This window comes from Wolffia australiana, chromosome 16 (assembly GCF_029677425.1).
Source record: "Wolffia australiana isolate 7733 chromosome 16, ASM2967742v1".
NCBI lineage: Eukaryota > Viridiplantae > Streptophyta > Magnoliopsida > Alismatales > Araceae > Wolffia > Wolffia australiana.
In genome coordinates, this window is record NC_135850.1 from 9,088,611 (window position 1) to 9,106,138 (window position 17,528).

Below are 17,528 nucleotides of genomic sequence, written 5' to 3' on the forward strand. Positions count from 1 at the left end.
GCTGGTGCATCTCTTCAGCCATATTTCTCTACTGAATTTCTGGTTCTGTCACTATCGAATCCGGAGTGGCGTCTCTAATGTCTTTCTCTGCAGACTTTTCACCAGCTCCTGAGCGTGTTACTACCATAAATCTACAGCAAACGGTTAGAATAACAATGAGCTGAGGATTGTCAAGTCCTGCAGCTCTAGAAAAATCAACAAAAATGACTGTAGATTTAGAGAAATGACAGTAGATTCACAAAAATGACTGTAGATTCACAAAAATGACTGTAGGTTTAGAGAGATAACTGTAGATTCAGAGAAAATAAAAATTTCTACTGTAATACCGTGCTCCCTGGCAGCGACGCCAGTTGATAAACTCAATTTTGGGGTGTTTTTTACTGGTTATTTGTCAGTTGAATTCGTGTGAGGATTGAGCTTATGCAACGAAATTTATAGCCTCACAGCCTTTGGCAAGCAAGGGTCGATCCACAGGAAGCAGAGAAAACAGCAGAAAATTCTTTTCTATTAAATCAGTCTATTCAGTTCTCTAATTCCAAGTGTTAATCTCTGTAGAAATTTTCTTCAGAATAATTTGTAGAGAATTCCTTAAAAGTATTGATTCAGCTAATTCTTCAGTCAAATTATCTGCAGTTAAGTTTTACGGAGATATCTTGGCAAAACTCAATTGAGTAGAACCGTCAGCAGAGAAATTTTCTTTGTTGACGGTTCGCTTACGCCCTGTGAGGCAATTGAGCAAACACCCTGCAGGTGTTTGTGCACGCGCGAACACCTGCGGCGAGGCTCGCCTGCTGCGGCGGCTGCTGCGCGCGGCGAGCTCGCTGCAGTGCTGCTTGTGGCGAGCTGTCTTGGCGTTGCTGCACGCAGCGAGCCTGCTCGCGGTGCTGATTCGCGCGGGCAAGCTTGCTCGCTGCTTGGATTGCTGGCAACCTAGGCTGAGGCCTGGGTTGCTAGCAGTTGGAAATTCTGTAGGGAAGGATTTCACTAGAGGATGCGAGAACAATGAAACTTTTGCTAGACAGAATGGAAAACGATTCAATCAACTATGGGATTCGAAATCAAACGTAACCAAAGGAACAACAGAAATTGGAAATGCTGAAGACACAGCTTGTGATCTTCAGCCCAACCTGATTGTCTTAGAAGGGAGAAGAAGATTGTACCAAACCAGAAACGCTCACGCCTCCTTGTGTCACTCCTTCCGGCAGGCGGCGATCGTCGTGCTCCAGCTACTCCTCGGCTTGCTTCTCTCCCAGCTCCAATGCTCATCAGCCTTGGAGGGTCTGCAGAAATCCTTTCTCTCCAAGCCCTAGCTTTCTTGAGAGAAATTCTGGACAACCTAAACTCCTCTCTCAAGAGAGTATTTATAGGTTTTCTCTTAAGTCATGCCCAGGGGCATTTTCATAATTTTTGCCACTTCGAATTTTTGCCCACTTCTCTTGATCCTCCTCTCTTCCTTGATCTTCTTAACCTGTTTCTGAATGTTCACTAGCCATAAAATGTTAAATATATTCCACTTGATTCAAAGAATCAAGTGGGGTTAGTGATTTCATAAAACAATACATATGCATGAACTTAGCATGAATTCACAAGATAATTGTAATGAATTTAAACTTAAGAACTTGATTATTTGATGACATATTTTAGAGTCATCACTTGGTGGGATCATGATGATCCTGTGGAAGGCGGGCGTTGGCGTCGAGTCTTCGGCTTCGGGCTCCCTCGGAGTGGTCTCGACGAGGAGTCTTCAGCTCCAGGCGCGGGCGACTTTCTTGAACTTCTTTACTCGTACCGGAGTAATCTCGATGGCACGCTTGAACACGTTCCCCACGGAGTGGTCTCGACGTGGGAGATCATGGGCTCTACACCACGGAGTGATCTCGACGTGGGCGCAAATAGCCAATTTTCCTGTACTCTCTAACTACGATAAAGGAGACAAGTGTAGGTAATTTTCCTTTCACAAATGACTCCAAACGTTCCTTGGGCATGCTATCCCCTTATATAGTGAGGATAGGTGCCAAGTGAACGTGGGGGAGGATGAACCGTCGCGAGACGTGGTTCGGCCTCTCCTTACAATTTGAAAATAAACTGAAATTTAAAATGGAAAAGACGAAAACGAGGCCCAACAGTGGCCCAGTCCATGAAATCCAAAAACACAAACAAAACATAAACCAATGCAAGTAAGATAGAGATGCTTACGTGGGGTACTTGAACCCTAGGTGGTGAGCATCGGCGCGAGCTGCTCGGTGAGGTTAGTGTCGGCCGGACGTGACGTCTTCAGGATGGTCCTCCATCATCCTCCCGGGGTGGGGGGAGCTCGACTCTTGCGAGCAAAGCTCCGTGATATCCTCGAGCGGTGTAATCAGGTCTGGTCGGAGGCGGCGGAGATCGTGCTTGGAGACCCACGTGTCGTCGGATGATGGCCGTCCCTGCCAATGGACTAAGAAAGAACGACCTACCCGCTCCCCCTCAGCGTGAATTACCTTCTGCAATATTGTTTCTATCTCGTCTTGTCGTACAAGGAGGGGAAACGGAGATGGGGCTGATTGACTCTCACTTTCATTTCTACTAAGGCTCGAATGGCTGTGAGGCTCAATGATTGGTGGCGAAGGATGGTATCGGGATAAGTTACTAACGTTAAACGTCGAACTAATCCCCAAGTTGGCGGGATGCTCACAACGTAGGCGTTGTCGTTGATCTTTTGGGCTATCGGGAAAGGCCCGACGCTACGAGCATGGAACTTCGTAGCGACCCCTGGAGAGAACCTCTCAGGCCTCAATTTGGCTAGGACGAGTTCTCCCTCAGAGAACGACATGGACCTACGACTCTTATCTGCGGAGACCTTGTATTGCTCATTCATGGATGCAATGCGTGAATGAATGCTATCATGCATGTTCTTAATATGCTCAGCAAATTCTAATGCAGCATCTGAGATTCTATGTTTGTCGTTTAATGGCATGAGGTCAAGGGGTCGACGTGGGAGTTGACCATAGATTACTTCGAACAGCGCCTTGCCTGTGGTACGATTGACCAAGTAGTTAAAGGCGAACTCCGCTCGAGGGAGTACTTGATCCCATGCGGCTACGTGGTTGCCGACTATAGATCTCAGTAGATTGCCGAGGCTGCGGTTGACAACCTCGGTCTGGCCATCCGTCTGAGGATGGTATGCTGAAGAAAATTTAAGTTGTGTGCCCATAAGGACCCACAACGTCTTCCAGAAATAACTGGTGAATTTTACGTCTCGATCCAAGACGATGGTCTTGGGTACTCCATGAAGCTTGACGATGTGATCGAAGAATAGGCGTGCTATCCGTGAGGCGTTAGAGGTCTTCGAGCACGGAATGAAGTGAGCCATTTTTGAAATTCGATCTACCACGACCATGATGGAATCGTGGTGTCACGCGGTTTTGGGTAACCCCAAAACAAAGTCTAGACTAACGTCTTCCCATGGTCTCTCCGGGACCGGTAGGGGAGTATATAGCCCCGTGTTTTGCTTCGTGAGCTAATAAAATTTTCCGACGTCTCTCTTTAGTGATGGCCAATAAAATTTCTCCTCAAGTGCGTGGATTGTCTTGTTAATTCCAAAGTGGCCACTAAGTCCACCAGCATATGTCTCGTGGATGAGGAAATCCATGAGCGAGGTCTGAGGGACGCAAAGTCTTCTACCGTGGAATAGGTAGCCATTGTCGATGAAGTACTCTCTCGATCTGAGGGTGGCCTTGTCCATGAAGGAGGAGTAGACTTTGGAGAAGTCTGGGCACTCGACGTAATCATCTCGGATCTTCTCAAACCCAAGAACTTGGGTCTTCACCATATTATGGACTAAAGGTCGCCGGCTCAAGGCGTCGACGACGACATTATCCTTCCCCTTCTTGTGTCGTATGACAAAAGTGTAATCCTGGAGGTAGGCGATCCATCGAGCATTGCGATCGCTGACCTTCTTCTGATCGTGAAGGTGTCGAAGGGCTCCGTGATCCGAGTATAATACAAACTCCTTGGGGAGTAGGTAGTGGCGCTAATGGCGCAAGGACTGTACGAGAGCGTAGAACTCTCGGTCGTAGTTATCGTACCGCTTCCGAGTATCATTCAGCTTCTCGCTGAAGTACTCGATAGGATGTCCCTATTGGCTGAGCACTCCCCCGATCCCGACTCTTGATGCGTCACACGCGACCTCAAATACCTTGTTGAAATCTGGGAGCTTGAGGACCGGGGCCTCTGTCATGAGTTTCTTAAGAAGCTCGAAGGCCTGTTCGGCGGACGGTGTCCATTCAAACTTCTCCCCTTTGAGGATGTCCGTGATGGGGGTGGTGATTCCACTAAATCCTGGAATAAACCTTCTGTAGAAGGTGGCAAGTCCGATGAAACTACGGACGTCATGGACGCTCTTCAGCTTTGGCCAAGAGATGATGGAGGCGATCTTGGCCGGGTCGACGGCCACTCCATTTGCGGACAAGATGAAACCGAGGAAGGAGACCTTGGTAGTGAAGAAGGTGCACTTCTTCGGGTGCGCATATGATTTCTCTTGGCGTAGTGAGGCGCACACGTGACGGAGGTGTTGTGCATGTTCCTCCCTGGACTTACTGTACACTAGAATGTCGTCAAAGTATACGACGACAAATCTTCCGATATATGGACGAAGCACTTCGTTCATCAAACGCTGGAATGTACTAGGGGCATTTGACAAGCCGAAGGGCATAACGTTCCACTCAAAGAGGACATCTTTTATTTTAAAGGCCATTTTCCACTCGTCCCCAGGCCTTATCCTGACCTGATGGTAGCCGCTCCGCAAGTCTATCTTAGAAAAGATAGACGTGCCTACCATCTCATCAAATAAATCTTGGACTCGAGGTATAGGAAAACGGTACTTCACCGTTATTTTGTTGATGGCCCGCGAGTCACAGCACATCCTCCAAGTGCCATCTTTCTTTGGGACGAGCAGGGCCGGCACGGCACATGGGCTAAGGCTTTCCCGAATTAAGCCTTTAGCTAGGAGATCTTTGACCTGGGTGTACAGCTCTTCGTATTTAACTGGGACCATCCAGTAGTGGGGAAGGTCAGGGAGAGTGGCCCCCGGGACCAAGTCAATGGCGTGCTGAATGTGTCGCAAGGGAGGGAGCTCACTCGGCAGCTCGGCAGGAAATACATCCCCATACTCCTCAAGGAGTTGGGTGAACTCCGGAGGCGGGGTCTCGGGCTCTGTCTCGGTAGTCGTGTCCGATAGGGTCACGGCGTAACATATGGGGGATGTCTCCCGGTCATGTTCCAATTCGCGCCGGAAGATGAAACCATTAGTGATAATGGCGGCGGAGGTAGTGCGGGGTGCAGCCATTGTGGATTGTGCGGGAAGGATGGTAGCCGTACCGAGGGATACCATATAAGCCTATGACCTCCGTAGATAAAAGAGCACGTGTTTGCTCTTCCCGATAGTTGTACGTCGTGATCGTACAACCAAGGTCGTCCGAGAATGATACTACAAATTTTCATTGGTAGTACGTCGAATAGGACCTTCTCATCATACATGCTCATCTTCAGGGGCACGTCACACTGCGTCTTCACCGGGATGGTCGATGCGTCAATCCACGACACATTGTAGGGAGTGGGGCGAGGAAGCAAAGGGAGTCCAAGGCGAGTGGTTGTATCCTCGGAGATGCCATTGATACAGCTACCACTATCGACCATTAACTTGTAGGTATGTCCACCAATTTTGACGTACGTGTAGAAAATTGACGTGCGCTGAGCGACGTCGACTGGTCGAGAGGCCAAGGTGGTACTAGGCTGGGCGAGGTTTTGCCCGGGCACATTGGGAGTGCTCCTAACCCCGGTGGTATCCAAGGTAGCGACGGGGTATGTCGATGGCATAGTGATTGGCGTGATTTGGATGTACCCAAGTGGGTCATCCAATTCCTCGCCGTCCGGGCACTCGGCGAGATAATCGTCCACCTCAAGATCATCGTCGGGCTGCTCCTCCACCGGTTGCCCATGGATATCCATAACCATGAGGGTGGGACAGTCGGTCCGTCGATGCCCAAACCCTTTACACTTAAAGCATTTAATCGGCTCGCGTGGAGCATTCGGGGCTCTAGCCGTGGAGATGGCCGATGGTGTGGGCGGCGTAGGTGCCGGGACTGGTGTCGCTGGCTGAGCCGAGGGTCGGGGAGTGGCGGTACTACTCCTGCTCCAAGTGGCGGTGGTACGGGTCGTCGATGACGTTGCGGACGAAGGAGCAGGTCGGGGCGCCGAGGAAGTAGACGACACTACATCGTCGTGGCTAAGCTCGTTGCTCTCAACGAGACTATAAGCGAGGTCGACGGTCGAGGGGTTCTGTTCTAACACCCAAACTCCTAGGTCGGGGTGGAGTCCATGGACGAAAAATGCGATCTGAATTTGTGGGCTGTCCACAAATTTGCATCGCATCGTATACTCCTCAAATTCCTCGATGTAGTCGAAGACCTTACGCCTTCCTTGCTTAAGGTCCATCCATTTCAACATGAGTCGCATCATGTAAAGCTTCGGGATATACTTATCCTTCAGCTTTCGTGACATCTCATCCCATGTGAAGGGTGGATCTCATCGTCGTCTAGCCGCTTCCTTCTTGTTCTTCCAAAATATCTTCGCTTGACCTCCAAGTCGAGCCTCAGCGTAGGCTACGCACAAGTCATCATCCATGTCATACCATTGGAAATAACTTTCCAGGTCTGACTCCCAGTCAGTATAGTCCTTCGGGTTCCGTGACCCTTCGAAGATGGGCACCTCGAGACGTACGCTTTTCTGGATCATGGCACGGTGCGCCTGATGGACGACCATCCAGCAGATGGCGGCTCAGCGACGACGACGCCACCCGAGGATGCCACGATGATGCGCCACCAGCCACGCCGAGGCGCTCGAGTCGACGTCCGTCATCCGGGGTTTAAGTACTCCGGGTAAGCAAGGCTTTACCATTTTATTATTTTCATCATCATGTTGTATTTCTTTCCGAATTATGGATTGGGCCATTATCGTAGGGGCCCGTCCTCGTCTTTAATTTTATATTTTAGAATTGTATTTGAATTTGTAAGGAGAGACCGAACCACATTTCACGACGGTTCGATCTCTCCCCACGTTCTCTCGGCACCCCTCCTCCCTATATAAGGGGAGGGCATGCCCAAGGAATATTTGGAAGTTTTTGAATTGAAATTATTTCAAGAATCTTCCCCTTATCATAGTTATAGCGTAGGGGGTTTGGCTAGCCCCATCTCTTCGTCGAGACCACTCCGAAGAGTAGAGCCCACGTCCTGTCCGTCGAGATCACTCCGGGCGTGACGTGTTCAACCGTACCGTCAAGATCACTCCGGTACGTTATAGATATTCAAGAAGCTGTTGCTGCCAAGAGACGAAGAAGGCACCCGTCGAGACCACTCCGGACGCCAACGGAATCTTGCGACGACCACGGCCGAGCGCTGCATCGGGAAACCTGTCTCCGCCGTGGAGACCCGCCCGCGACCCATCAAGAATCCACCCCGCCAAGGTTCTTGACTCTCTTCCTCATTTTCACCTTCTCATCCCTCCATCCAACCACCTTCTACCACGTTTCTTGGCTCCCGTACCTCGTCCCCGCCCTCCTTCCCTCGTTCTTGAACCCCTCGCCCTGTTCCCTGCCTTCTTGATCTCCACCATCACCGCCCAACCATCTTCTTGATTCCTCCCTTCACCGCATAACCCCATTCTTGATCCACCCACACCAATTCTTGATCGCCTACGCCACCCTTCTCCCTCGCCTCTGCCTTCGCCACCTTCTTGCCCCTTAACCCACCATTTCTTGATTTCCCCCACCTACACCACGTCCGGACCACCCCGACCCGTCGCAATCCACAACGCCCGCTCGCCGCTCCCGTCGCAGCTCCGGTCCGCCCGTTGCCGCGCTGCGCGCGCACGATCCCGCACGCGCCCCGCCTGGCCTCGCGATCACGACCTCCCCCGTGCGCGGGCGCCGTCCCGGCCCTGTCCGTGCTGTGGCCTCACACCGCACCGCGGACCTGCCCGTGACGCGGGCTCGTGCCGCCCCACGGTCTGGCCGCGTGCCCCAGCCTCATTCCGCGCCGCGGTCTCGTCCCACGCCGCGGACTTGTCCCGCGCCACCTCGCTGATACTGCCCGTGGATCCACTCTGTGCCGCCAACCTGTTCCGCCAAGCTGATTTGCCCCGCATCGCGGACCCTCCCCGCGTTGTGCCGTGACTCAGCGCGACCCAACAAGTCCAATCCAGTCCTCCCGACCGGCCAACGTCTCGCCCATCTTGACACGCCGTGGACTAAGTGCCGTAAAAGGTCAGCCCGTCTCCTCTCCATCCTAATCCAGTATTATTATCATCTACAGTGCTGTCTCCCGCTATCGCGTTCTCTGCCACGACTTGTCGAGCATCGCCAGAATAGGACGAGCCACCATTGACGAAAATAGGAACTTTCTTGGGGTAAAAGGACTGTCTTCTGGCCACTTAAATTCCGAACTAGACAGGGCCGTCAGACGCCCCTCGCGTCGTAGACGTCTAGTTATCCCGAAGGTCATTGGGAGTTTGATCCACGGATCACTCACCCGTGGTGTCCGTCATAGTACTCGTTCTTATTCCCCTGATTCTTAACTGCTTGTTCATTTACATATCATTTCTTACTCTGATTCAGGCCACATCATCATTTTATCCTGTGACGTGAAATGCGCCGCTCAATCCCGGCCGTCGGCCTTTCACATCAGCGCCTCTCTATGTCGCTCATGCTCGTCCTCGTGATGACGAGCAGGTGGGCGACGAGGTGCGTCCCGTAGGTAGGCAAGACCAGGTGGATCCTCATAGTAAGCGTCTCGGCGGGGTGCTGGGGGATAGGGTGGCCGTTCCTCCGGGTATCCGTCGTGAGGTGGTTGCCTCGGTGGTGACGGGGAAGGTGCATGGTATGCACGCTCCGGGTGAGGGTGGTACGCTGGAGCTCTCCTGGGTCGTAGTAACTCGTCGGGAGGGTAATCCCGTCGAGGGGCGCGATCATAATCCGCCTCGTATCTTGGCAGTGCTCGGGGCGGTGCCGGGGCCTCCTCGTAAGGGTCCGGAGCGTGAGTGGGTGCAGCCCTATAATGGGGCGGGTAGGCGGAACTATCACCATAAGTGATGACGTCCGGTCGTCAGGCGGGAGCTGGCTGCCATGGGCTGCTCGGTCACGATGAGTAATGCGGAGCATTACGCACTAGTATGCGGTTGGGATTGTGCACCCCGTCTTCGGGGTACTCGGAGTAACCCTGACGCCGAGAGTTCCGAGGCTCGGGAGGGCAGTAGTTCCTATCCGAAGGATAGGAACGGTCATCGTAGTAGCGAGGTGCTGGCCTCTCCTCCCGAGGAGGAGATCTTCGGCGATCATTGCGGTCGTACTCCCAGTCTTCAGCGTGGTGGTAGTGAGGTGGTGGCGCCTCGGGGTCTCGCGGTCGATATGTCAGGATGGGAGGCTCCGGCATTGGAGCCTTGCCCGTGCGTTGGGGAACCTCGATGGCCGAGGGGCTGTCATAGGGTTCGACCACCGATGCCCTACGAGTTGGCCGGTGGTAGAAGATTGCTGGTCTTCGGATGCTCGAACTGCCGGTGGCGCCGCTTCAGTTGGAGATCTTGGAACCTGAGTGGCGGGTTCCCTAGGTGGAGGAGGAGGTAATGGTACCTCCTCGTTCTCCACCGGCTCTTCTTGCAGCCATTCGCCTAAGGGATCCTCCAAGAGAGGGTCATCTATGACGAGATCATGTTCATGATCGTCGTCGCGTCCAAGGTAGTCGGTTTCCTGACATTGGGCTCGCGTACGAACCATCCTATGGTCAACCATTCACGACCTAAAAATGCCTAGGGGTATGCACGTGATGGTTGATGTTATGAAATGAATCAATAAGATGCGCGCAATATGATGTAAATGATTTTCAAAATATGACGTGCACAGTTCAATAAAATTTTCTAATGATATGCTACCGACTGTGTTAAACGAAAGCTAACACAACCTTGCTCTGATACCAATATGATGTAATACGATTGGCCGGGATCGATCTGCTCGTATTACACCACAAGAATGTGTTGTACGATTTGTGATTTATACGAGAATGTATGCCGTCTTGTAAAATGTAGAATGAGAAATAGCTAGACCGGCAGATAAAGAAGTAAGTCCACGACGGTCAATGATAGGTTTGATCCTAGGATCAGACTCCCAATGACCCGAAGACCCACTAGACATCTAAGAAGGTGAGGGGTGTTTGACGGCCCAGAGGAGTTCGGCGTCTAAGTTGTGGACTAAACCTTTACGACAAGAAGATCCCTATCTCTTGACAAGCTGGCTATCCTATTAGTGATTATGGAGAGGAATCACGTGCAGTAGACGAGATAGTGAAAGACAACACTGAAAGCGGTAATAATACTAGAAACTAGGGGAGGAGAGATGGATAGGCACCTGATAGGTCATTAGTCCACGGCGTTAGTATACGTGCCCGCGTCGGTGGTGGAACCTAGGACAGGCAACAACTGAAGAGTCCGCTCAGACGATGGGCTTGACTGGAGGACGGGGTATGTACCAAGCGGGCGTGGGCGCACAGGGAGTGCCCTGCGCTCTCGGTGGCGAGTGCTAGGACGTGAAGCGCCTGCGGGCAGGCAGGCGTGTAGAGCGCGCGGCGGCGGACGGATGCGGGGCGCGCGACGCGTGCAGGAGTGTGGGTAAGCGGGTTCACGGCGATTTGCGGGCTCGGCATGCGGCCCAGCCAGAAGGGCGGGCAAAGAGTGCACGGCCGCGGGCGACAACGCGGGTGTGCGACGCGGGCGGGCAAGCGGGCGCACAAACGCGCGACAAAGGGCAGCACGCGGGCGCGCGGGACGTGCAGGCGTGCGGGCATGCAGGCGTGGCGGCGAGAACGTGGTGTGCGGCGTTCGCAGAGGGGCGGACGTGAGGCGCACGCGTAGCCTCAGGCGACTCCGGGATAGATCTGCGGGCCGAGCTGCCGAGCGGGGCACACCTGTGGAGGTAGCCCGGTGAGCGGGCACCGGCGGTTCACTGGGATGGGCGCACGATGGTGGTGGAGAGGACATCGCTGGCGGGGATGATGGCGGCGATTCTTGGTGATTGGTGAACACTTCTTGGTGGAATTTGGCAGCAATGAGACCCAATAAGAGGGTCTTCTGGGTGTTCTTGATTAGTAAGCGATCCAAGAAACGTTTAAGAACGTGGCCTCTTGATGCTTCTCGTCGACCTTGGTGGGATCATGATGATCCTGTGGAAGGCGGGCGTTGGCGTCGAGTCTTCGGCTTCGGGCTCCCTCGGAGTGGTCTCGACGAGGAGTCTTCAGCTCCAGGCGCGGGCGACTTTCTTGAACTTCTTTACTCGTACCGGAGTAATCTCGATGGCACGCTTGAACACGTTCCCCACGGAGTGGTCTCGACGTGGGAGATCATGGGCTCTACACCACGGAGTGATCTCGATGTGGGCGCAAATAGCCAATTTTCCTGTACTCTCTAACTACGATAAGGGAGACAAGTGTAGGTAATTTTCCTTTCACAAATGACTCCAAACGTTCCTTGGGCATGCTATCCCCTTATATAGTGAGGATAGGTGCCAAGTGAACGTGGGGGAGGACGAACCGTCGCGAGACGTGGTTCGGCCTCTCCTTACAATTTGAAAATAAACTGAAATTTAAAATGGAAAAGACGAAAACGAGGCCCAACAGTGGCCCAGTCCATGAAATCCAAAAACACAAACAAAACACAAAACCAATGCAAGTAAGATAGAGATGCTTACGCGGGGCACTTGAACCCCAGGTGACGAGCATCGACGTGAGCTGCTTGGTGAGGTTGGTGTCGGCCAGACATGACGTCTTCAGGATGGTCCTCCATCAGTTCTTCAGCGAGAAGCTGAATGACGCCAAGTTGCGTTACTCCACGTACGACAAGGAGTTCTATGCCGTCATACTGGCCCTACGGCATTGGCGGCACTACCTCCTATCTTCGCAGTTCATCCTCTTCTCGGACCATGAGGCACTCAAATATCTGCACTCACAGTAGAAACTGAGTGACCGACACGCCAGGTTGGTCGAGTACCTACAGGACTACACGTTCGTCATCAAGCATAAGAAGGGCAAGAACAACATCGTCGCCGATGCCCTTAGCCGGAGAGCCCATGTGCTAAACGTCATGAAGGTGGCAGTCTTAGGGTTCGAGACCGTCCGAGATGGGTACGACAACTGCCCCGATTTCAGCTCAGTCATAGCCAAGGTCTGACGAGGCCCGTCCCAGTACTATAGAGACTTCGTCATCATGGATGGATGTGTCTTCTACAAGAACAGATTATGCATGCCACGCATGTCGCTGCGTGAGTTCCTCACTTGGGAGTGTCACGCCGGAGGACTTAGCGGCCATTTTGGCCGCGACAAGATGATTGCGGCCGTAGAATACCAGTTCTACTGGCCTTCGCTGAAGCACAATGTCGCCAACATAGTTGCCCAATGCCGCGTATGTGCCTTGGCCAAGCAGGTCAAGAAGAGCGCCGGGCTGTATACCCCGTTACCGATGCCCAAGCATCCGTGGGATGACGTGAGCATGGATTTCATCTTGGGATTTCCTCGCACCACGAGGCACCACGACTCCATCATGGTAATCGTGGATAGGTTTTCGAATATGGCCCACTTTGTGCCTTGCGCGAAGACATCGGACGCCATGAAGGTCGCCCAGCTCTTCTTCAGGGAGATTGTGCGCCTCCACGGTCTGACATCCTCGATCATGTCCGATCGTGACGTACGCTTCACAAGCTACTTCTGGAGGACCTTGTGGAGTCTCTTGGGCACGAAGCTTAAATTTTTTACTGCCTACCATCTGCAGACCGACAACGCGTGTGCAGACCGACAACGCGTGGGCGACAACGCGTGTGTCGTCGAGATTCCCCCCACTTGGGGAATAGGCCCAACATTCAATGTGGCGGACCTAGCTCCGTATCGGGCCCCTTCTCACCCCCCAGACCCAGCCTCTCAAGACCCCATCAGCGTGAGTGAGTTTGCCGTGACCACTCCCCCAATTGTTTCACCCGATAGGCACGAGGCAATCGATTGTGTACTACAGGAGGTAATTGACCACGCAGGTGAGGAGATATCGAGGAGATTCCTGGTGCGCTGGGCAGGATGGACTTGCGCGGACGACACGTGGATTTCAGAGTAGGAGCTCTAGTGCCTTCGGCCAGATCTACTTCCACCGCTGCCGTTCATCCACCCTGACTCGCCGGAGTTGAGTCCTTTCCACCCCAGGAGGATTGATGGCGCAGCACCATCCGACACCGCAGGGCCATCACTCGTGGAGCTAGCACCGTCATCGAGCCCACCACCGACACGTGTCCAGCCGACACGACGAGCCGCAGTAGTGACGCGCGACCCCGAGTTCAGATATTCGGCGTGATGATGCGCCACCTTCGTCTTCAGATCGTTCCACTTATCCATTTCTTATTTTCTTTCTTCGCTCTTCGTCCTTCATTTTGTTGTTGTACTGAGGGGAAGAGCCCATATGAGGACGTCTTCCCCTCCCTCCTACCTTAACAGGCCTTACAAGCCCCTTTGTTTCATTTTCCCTACCTCTTTGTTGTTTAAGGGGGCCCATTTTCATCCTTCCTATATAAGGAGGGGTGGGAGCCCCCCCAAGACTTACTCTTGAATTTTCTATTAAGTTATAACGTGGAATTTGAAGAGTCACGTTCGTGGAGGAGAGAAGAAGAAGAAAGAAGAAGAAGAAGAAGGAAGAAGAAGAAGAAGGAAGAAGGGAGGGAGGAAGAAGAATGCGAAGGAAGGAAGGCGGAGAGGGAGATCCGGTCGCCGCCCTCCGTACCCACGCCCGTTCGTCACCTTCGGCCCCGCCTGTCGTGTCACGCCGTCGCTCGTCCTCTCGTACTCTCATTTTTGCCCGTCGTTGCCGCCCTCCACCGTCGTCAGTCTGCTCGCCGCAACCCGCCGTCCGCACGCCTTCCCCTGTCCACTCTGCACACCCCACAGCTCTACGACTCCTTGCCGGTCACCGGCTGCACACGCAACGACCGCCGTTGCAGTGCGCCGCGACATCTGCTGGCTGCGCGCGCTGCTTGATCTGCTGGCCGCGAGCGCCGCGTGTCTTGCCCGCACGCCGTCACCCACCGCCGCACGCCTTCCCGGCCCGCTCCGCGCGCTCCTCCGCTCAACGGCTCTGCACCGATCGCCCGTAGCACCCCCACGCAGCGGCCTCCCTTGCCGCGCGCCGCGTGATCTGCTGGTTGCGCGCCCCGCGTGTCTCGCAGATAGTGCGCGCCTAGCGAATCGCCGCCTGCGCACGCCGAGACCGCCACCCCAGTGACTCCACGTCGCCCGGCTACCAGCGGGTGCCGTGCCCGACGCCGTTGTGTGGCGCCGTGCCGTCAGATCGGTCCGCGCCTGGTGCCCACGCTGCACCTAGCGGCCGCGTCGCTCTCGTGCCAGGCCCAATCACCGCGCCTCCTCACCGACCGCCCTCCGCTTTGCCTGGCCGATCGTCCGCCGACATCGACGCTCTCCATGTAGCCTGCACCGCTCCACCATCCCGACTGCCTCAGACACCTCGCCCCCATCCGCGTCACCAACCGTCACCCGCGTCCCCTGTTGTTTCCCCCGGACTCCTGTTACGAGATATCTATCGCCAACGCAATGAAGGTACCCCTACTCTGCTGCTCTTTACGTCTCTTGCTTTCTTCAGTATACTTTCGATTTGCCTCTTCCGCGCTCGGGTTAGACGTAGGTGAGAGTGAGACAGGTTGAGAAAATGACGATTTCAACGAGAGTCTTACCTGGTTGGTGATGACTCTCAAATATGTCATCAAATAATTAAACTTTTTAGTTTTCATTCATCAAAATTATAATGTTAATTCATGCTAATATCATGCATATGCATCATTTTATGAAATCACTAACCCCACTTGATCCTTTGAATCAAGTGGAATATATTTCACATTTTATTGTTAGTAAACATTCAGAGACAGGTTAAGAAGATCAAGGAAAGAGACGAGGATCAAGAGGAGCGGGCAAAAATTCAAAGAAGCAGAAATTACGAAAATGCCCCTAGGCATAACTTAAGAGAAACCTATAAATACTCTCTTGAGAGTTGATTTTAGGTTGTCCAGAATTTTCTCTAAGGAAGCTAGGGCTTGGAGAGGAAGGTGTTCTGCAGACCCTCCAGTAGCTGATGAGCCATTGGAGCTGGGAGGAGAGGCAAGCTGAAGAGTACCCGCTCAAGAAGATCACCGACTCGCCAGACAGGACGTGACACGAAGCCGGAGTGATTGAGCTGGTTCAGCTTCGTATTCTTCTCCCTCTTGGACAACCTCGGTTGGACTTGAAGCAACCTGCAAGGTTCTTCAGCAATCTCCAACCAGAGTTGTTTATGTTTTAGTTAATCCAAAGTTTTTTGTGTTCAATTCATCCTACTTCTTGTTTTCCCTCAAAAAATCTATAGCCCTCTACTGAATTTGCACTAGAATTTCTCACACGCCGCCAGCAATCAAACCGCCAGCGACCCAGGCCTCAGCCTAGGTCGCTAGTGGCTCAAGCTGCTAGCAGCACTGCGTGCGCAGCAGCTGCCCGCGCGCAAACGCTGCCTGCAACAGCGTAGTGCGTAGCAAGCCCGTGCGCAGCCGCCACTTGCAGCAGCGGTGCACGCAGGCTCGCTTGCGCGTAGGCACGCCCACGTGCAGGCACGCCCGCGTGCAGCAGCTGCCCGTGCGCAGCTGCCGCTTGCAGCTGGCGTCAGCGCGCGCAGCAGCGCGCGCCGCGCGCTGCAGCCTGCTGCACACACGCCGCCAGCAGCCACGCCAGCTCGCGATGCACAAACACCGCTGGTGTTTGTGAAATTGCCCAAAGGGCAAGGGCAAATCCTCGATCGCGAAATCCTTACTGAATATTTGCTGCACCGAGACTTTTAAAGAAAACTTTGTCGTTTGTACTGAAGATCATTCACCAGCGTTTATACTTGAGTATTGAGATTTAAAAGAACTGATTTGATAGACAGAATTCTTCTGCTGTTTTTTTTGCCGTCTCCCTGTGGATCGACCCTCACTCGCCCTAAGTTGTGAGGTTATAAATTTCATTGTATAAGCTCAATCCTCACACGCATTAACTGATAAATAACCAGTAGAAACCACTAAAATCGAGCTTATCAGTTGGTATGAGTCAGGCGAGCCCGACGAGTGTGAGCATACTAGCTGGATATTCCCCTTCGACGACGTACTCGCCCTCAACCCTCTCGGGCGAGGTTCGGGAGGTCCATTTGACCTCACCAATAGCGACCCCGTCATCTCTGGAACGGCAACATCGCATCTCGGCACTCGCACGTACTACACGTAGGATTTCTCGCATTCATGTCATCATTTATACCTGTTCATCCGCATTGCTCGAACGACACTGAACATCGTCGTCCGATCGAGATCCTGATTCGATACCGAGCCGCTACCCTCGGTGTGGACCGGACAATGTCTTGACGACGTCCGGCATCATTCTACCTTCCACATTTCTTCTTGAATCTTGAGAGTAGGCTATATAAGTAATCTTCCTCCGACTTTCTTAATTTAGACTTTGCCCATTCTCCTTAAACCACCCTTCTCATCTCTCTTGAACCTTAGAGTAGATCGGAAGCCATTTCTCAACACACCTTGTTACCTTGTGCTCATAATAAGAGGCGAAGAGTGCATACTCTCTATTTCAGGTCTGATAAAGCTTGTAGGGACATCACTACTTAGGTAGCCCTTTCTCATGTGAGAGAGTGAACCAAGAGGGGTGAGGCCCAGTTCAATGTGTGAAGTGAGAAACTCTTTTTTTTTATGGTGTTGAACCTAGAGAGAAGTAAGCTGCCCTATTATGACCACCAGCTCTGCTCAGACCATGAGGGAAAAAGTTCATGTATTCCTGCAAAGGTTTTGACCTACATTGTCGAAGGAAAATGCTCATCTACATATGTGATTGATAAACCTAAAGCTTCATGCAGATACCTTCCTGGTGTAAAGCAATAGGGGAAGTCCAAAGAAAATCTAAGTGGATTGCTAAGGGACTAGCAATGATCTAAGTTGGATGGTATTTGATGAATCGAAAATGATAGTAATATCTATGTGGAATTATAGCGAATTTATCTACTTCTTTATCTTTATCTGGATATATTATCAACATTTATGTTAAGTTGTGAAAAATCATGAAATAAAATCACCTTTTTCTAATTTGGAGTTAATTATTGTCATTTGTGCGACTAACCCCACTTAACTCATTGAGTTTAGTGGAATGAATCTCACTCTCTTCTTAGTTTATGCGGAATATGCAGGAATTCGGTGAAACTTTCATGAATAAAAGGCATAATTAAATGAAAAAGAAGCTATTAGGACCAAAAGAGCAGACTCAACCACAACCCTGGAAAAGAAAGGAGGCTCAAATCAAGATGGCTGGCTCTACTCTAAAGGCCCACTAAGGAAGCTCCACTAAGCCCACTATGAGAGGCATCTTGGGCCAAAGAAAGGATGGCAGGGGGAAGGTCCAGTC

At 52.4% G+C, this 17,528-nt stretch overlaps 1 protein-coding gene across 1 annotated transcript; it reads right to left on the minus strand.

The window, feature by feature from the left end:
* Window positions 1–2,249: 2,249 nt before the first annotated feature.
* Window positions 2,250–6,540, minus strand: LOC144713509 (uncharacterized). The gene is made up of 6 exons (XM_078588103.1): window positions 5,491–6,540; window positions 4,178–5,377; window positions 4,034–4,117; window positions 3,601–3,940; window positions 2,996–3,165; window positions 2,250–2,426 (listed from the first exon to the last, which is right to left on the minus strand). The coding sequence occupies exons 1-6, from the start codon at window positions 6,538–6,540 to the stop codon at window positions 2,250–2,252; spliced, it is 3,021 nt and encodes a 1,006-aa protein (XP_078444229.1).
* Between the last annotated feature and the right edge of the window lie 10,988 nt (window positions 6,541–17,528).

Coding starts and splice junctions, on each gene's coding strand:
- LOC144713509 (XM_078588103.1), bottom strand. CDS start 6,540: ATGTCACGAAAGCTGAAGGATAAGTATATCCCGAAGCTTTACATGATG. Junction 5,378..5,490: donor ATGAGAAGGTCCTATTCGAC/GTACTACCAATG, acceptor CGGAGGTCATAG/GCTTATATGGTATCCCTCGG. Junction 3,941..4,033: donor ACCGAGAGTTCTACGCTCTC/GTACAGTCCTTG, acceptor CTTCACGATCAG/AAGAAGGTCAGCGATCGCAA.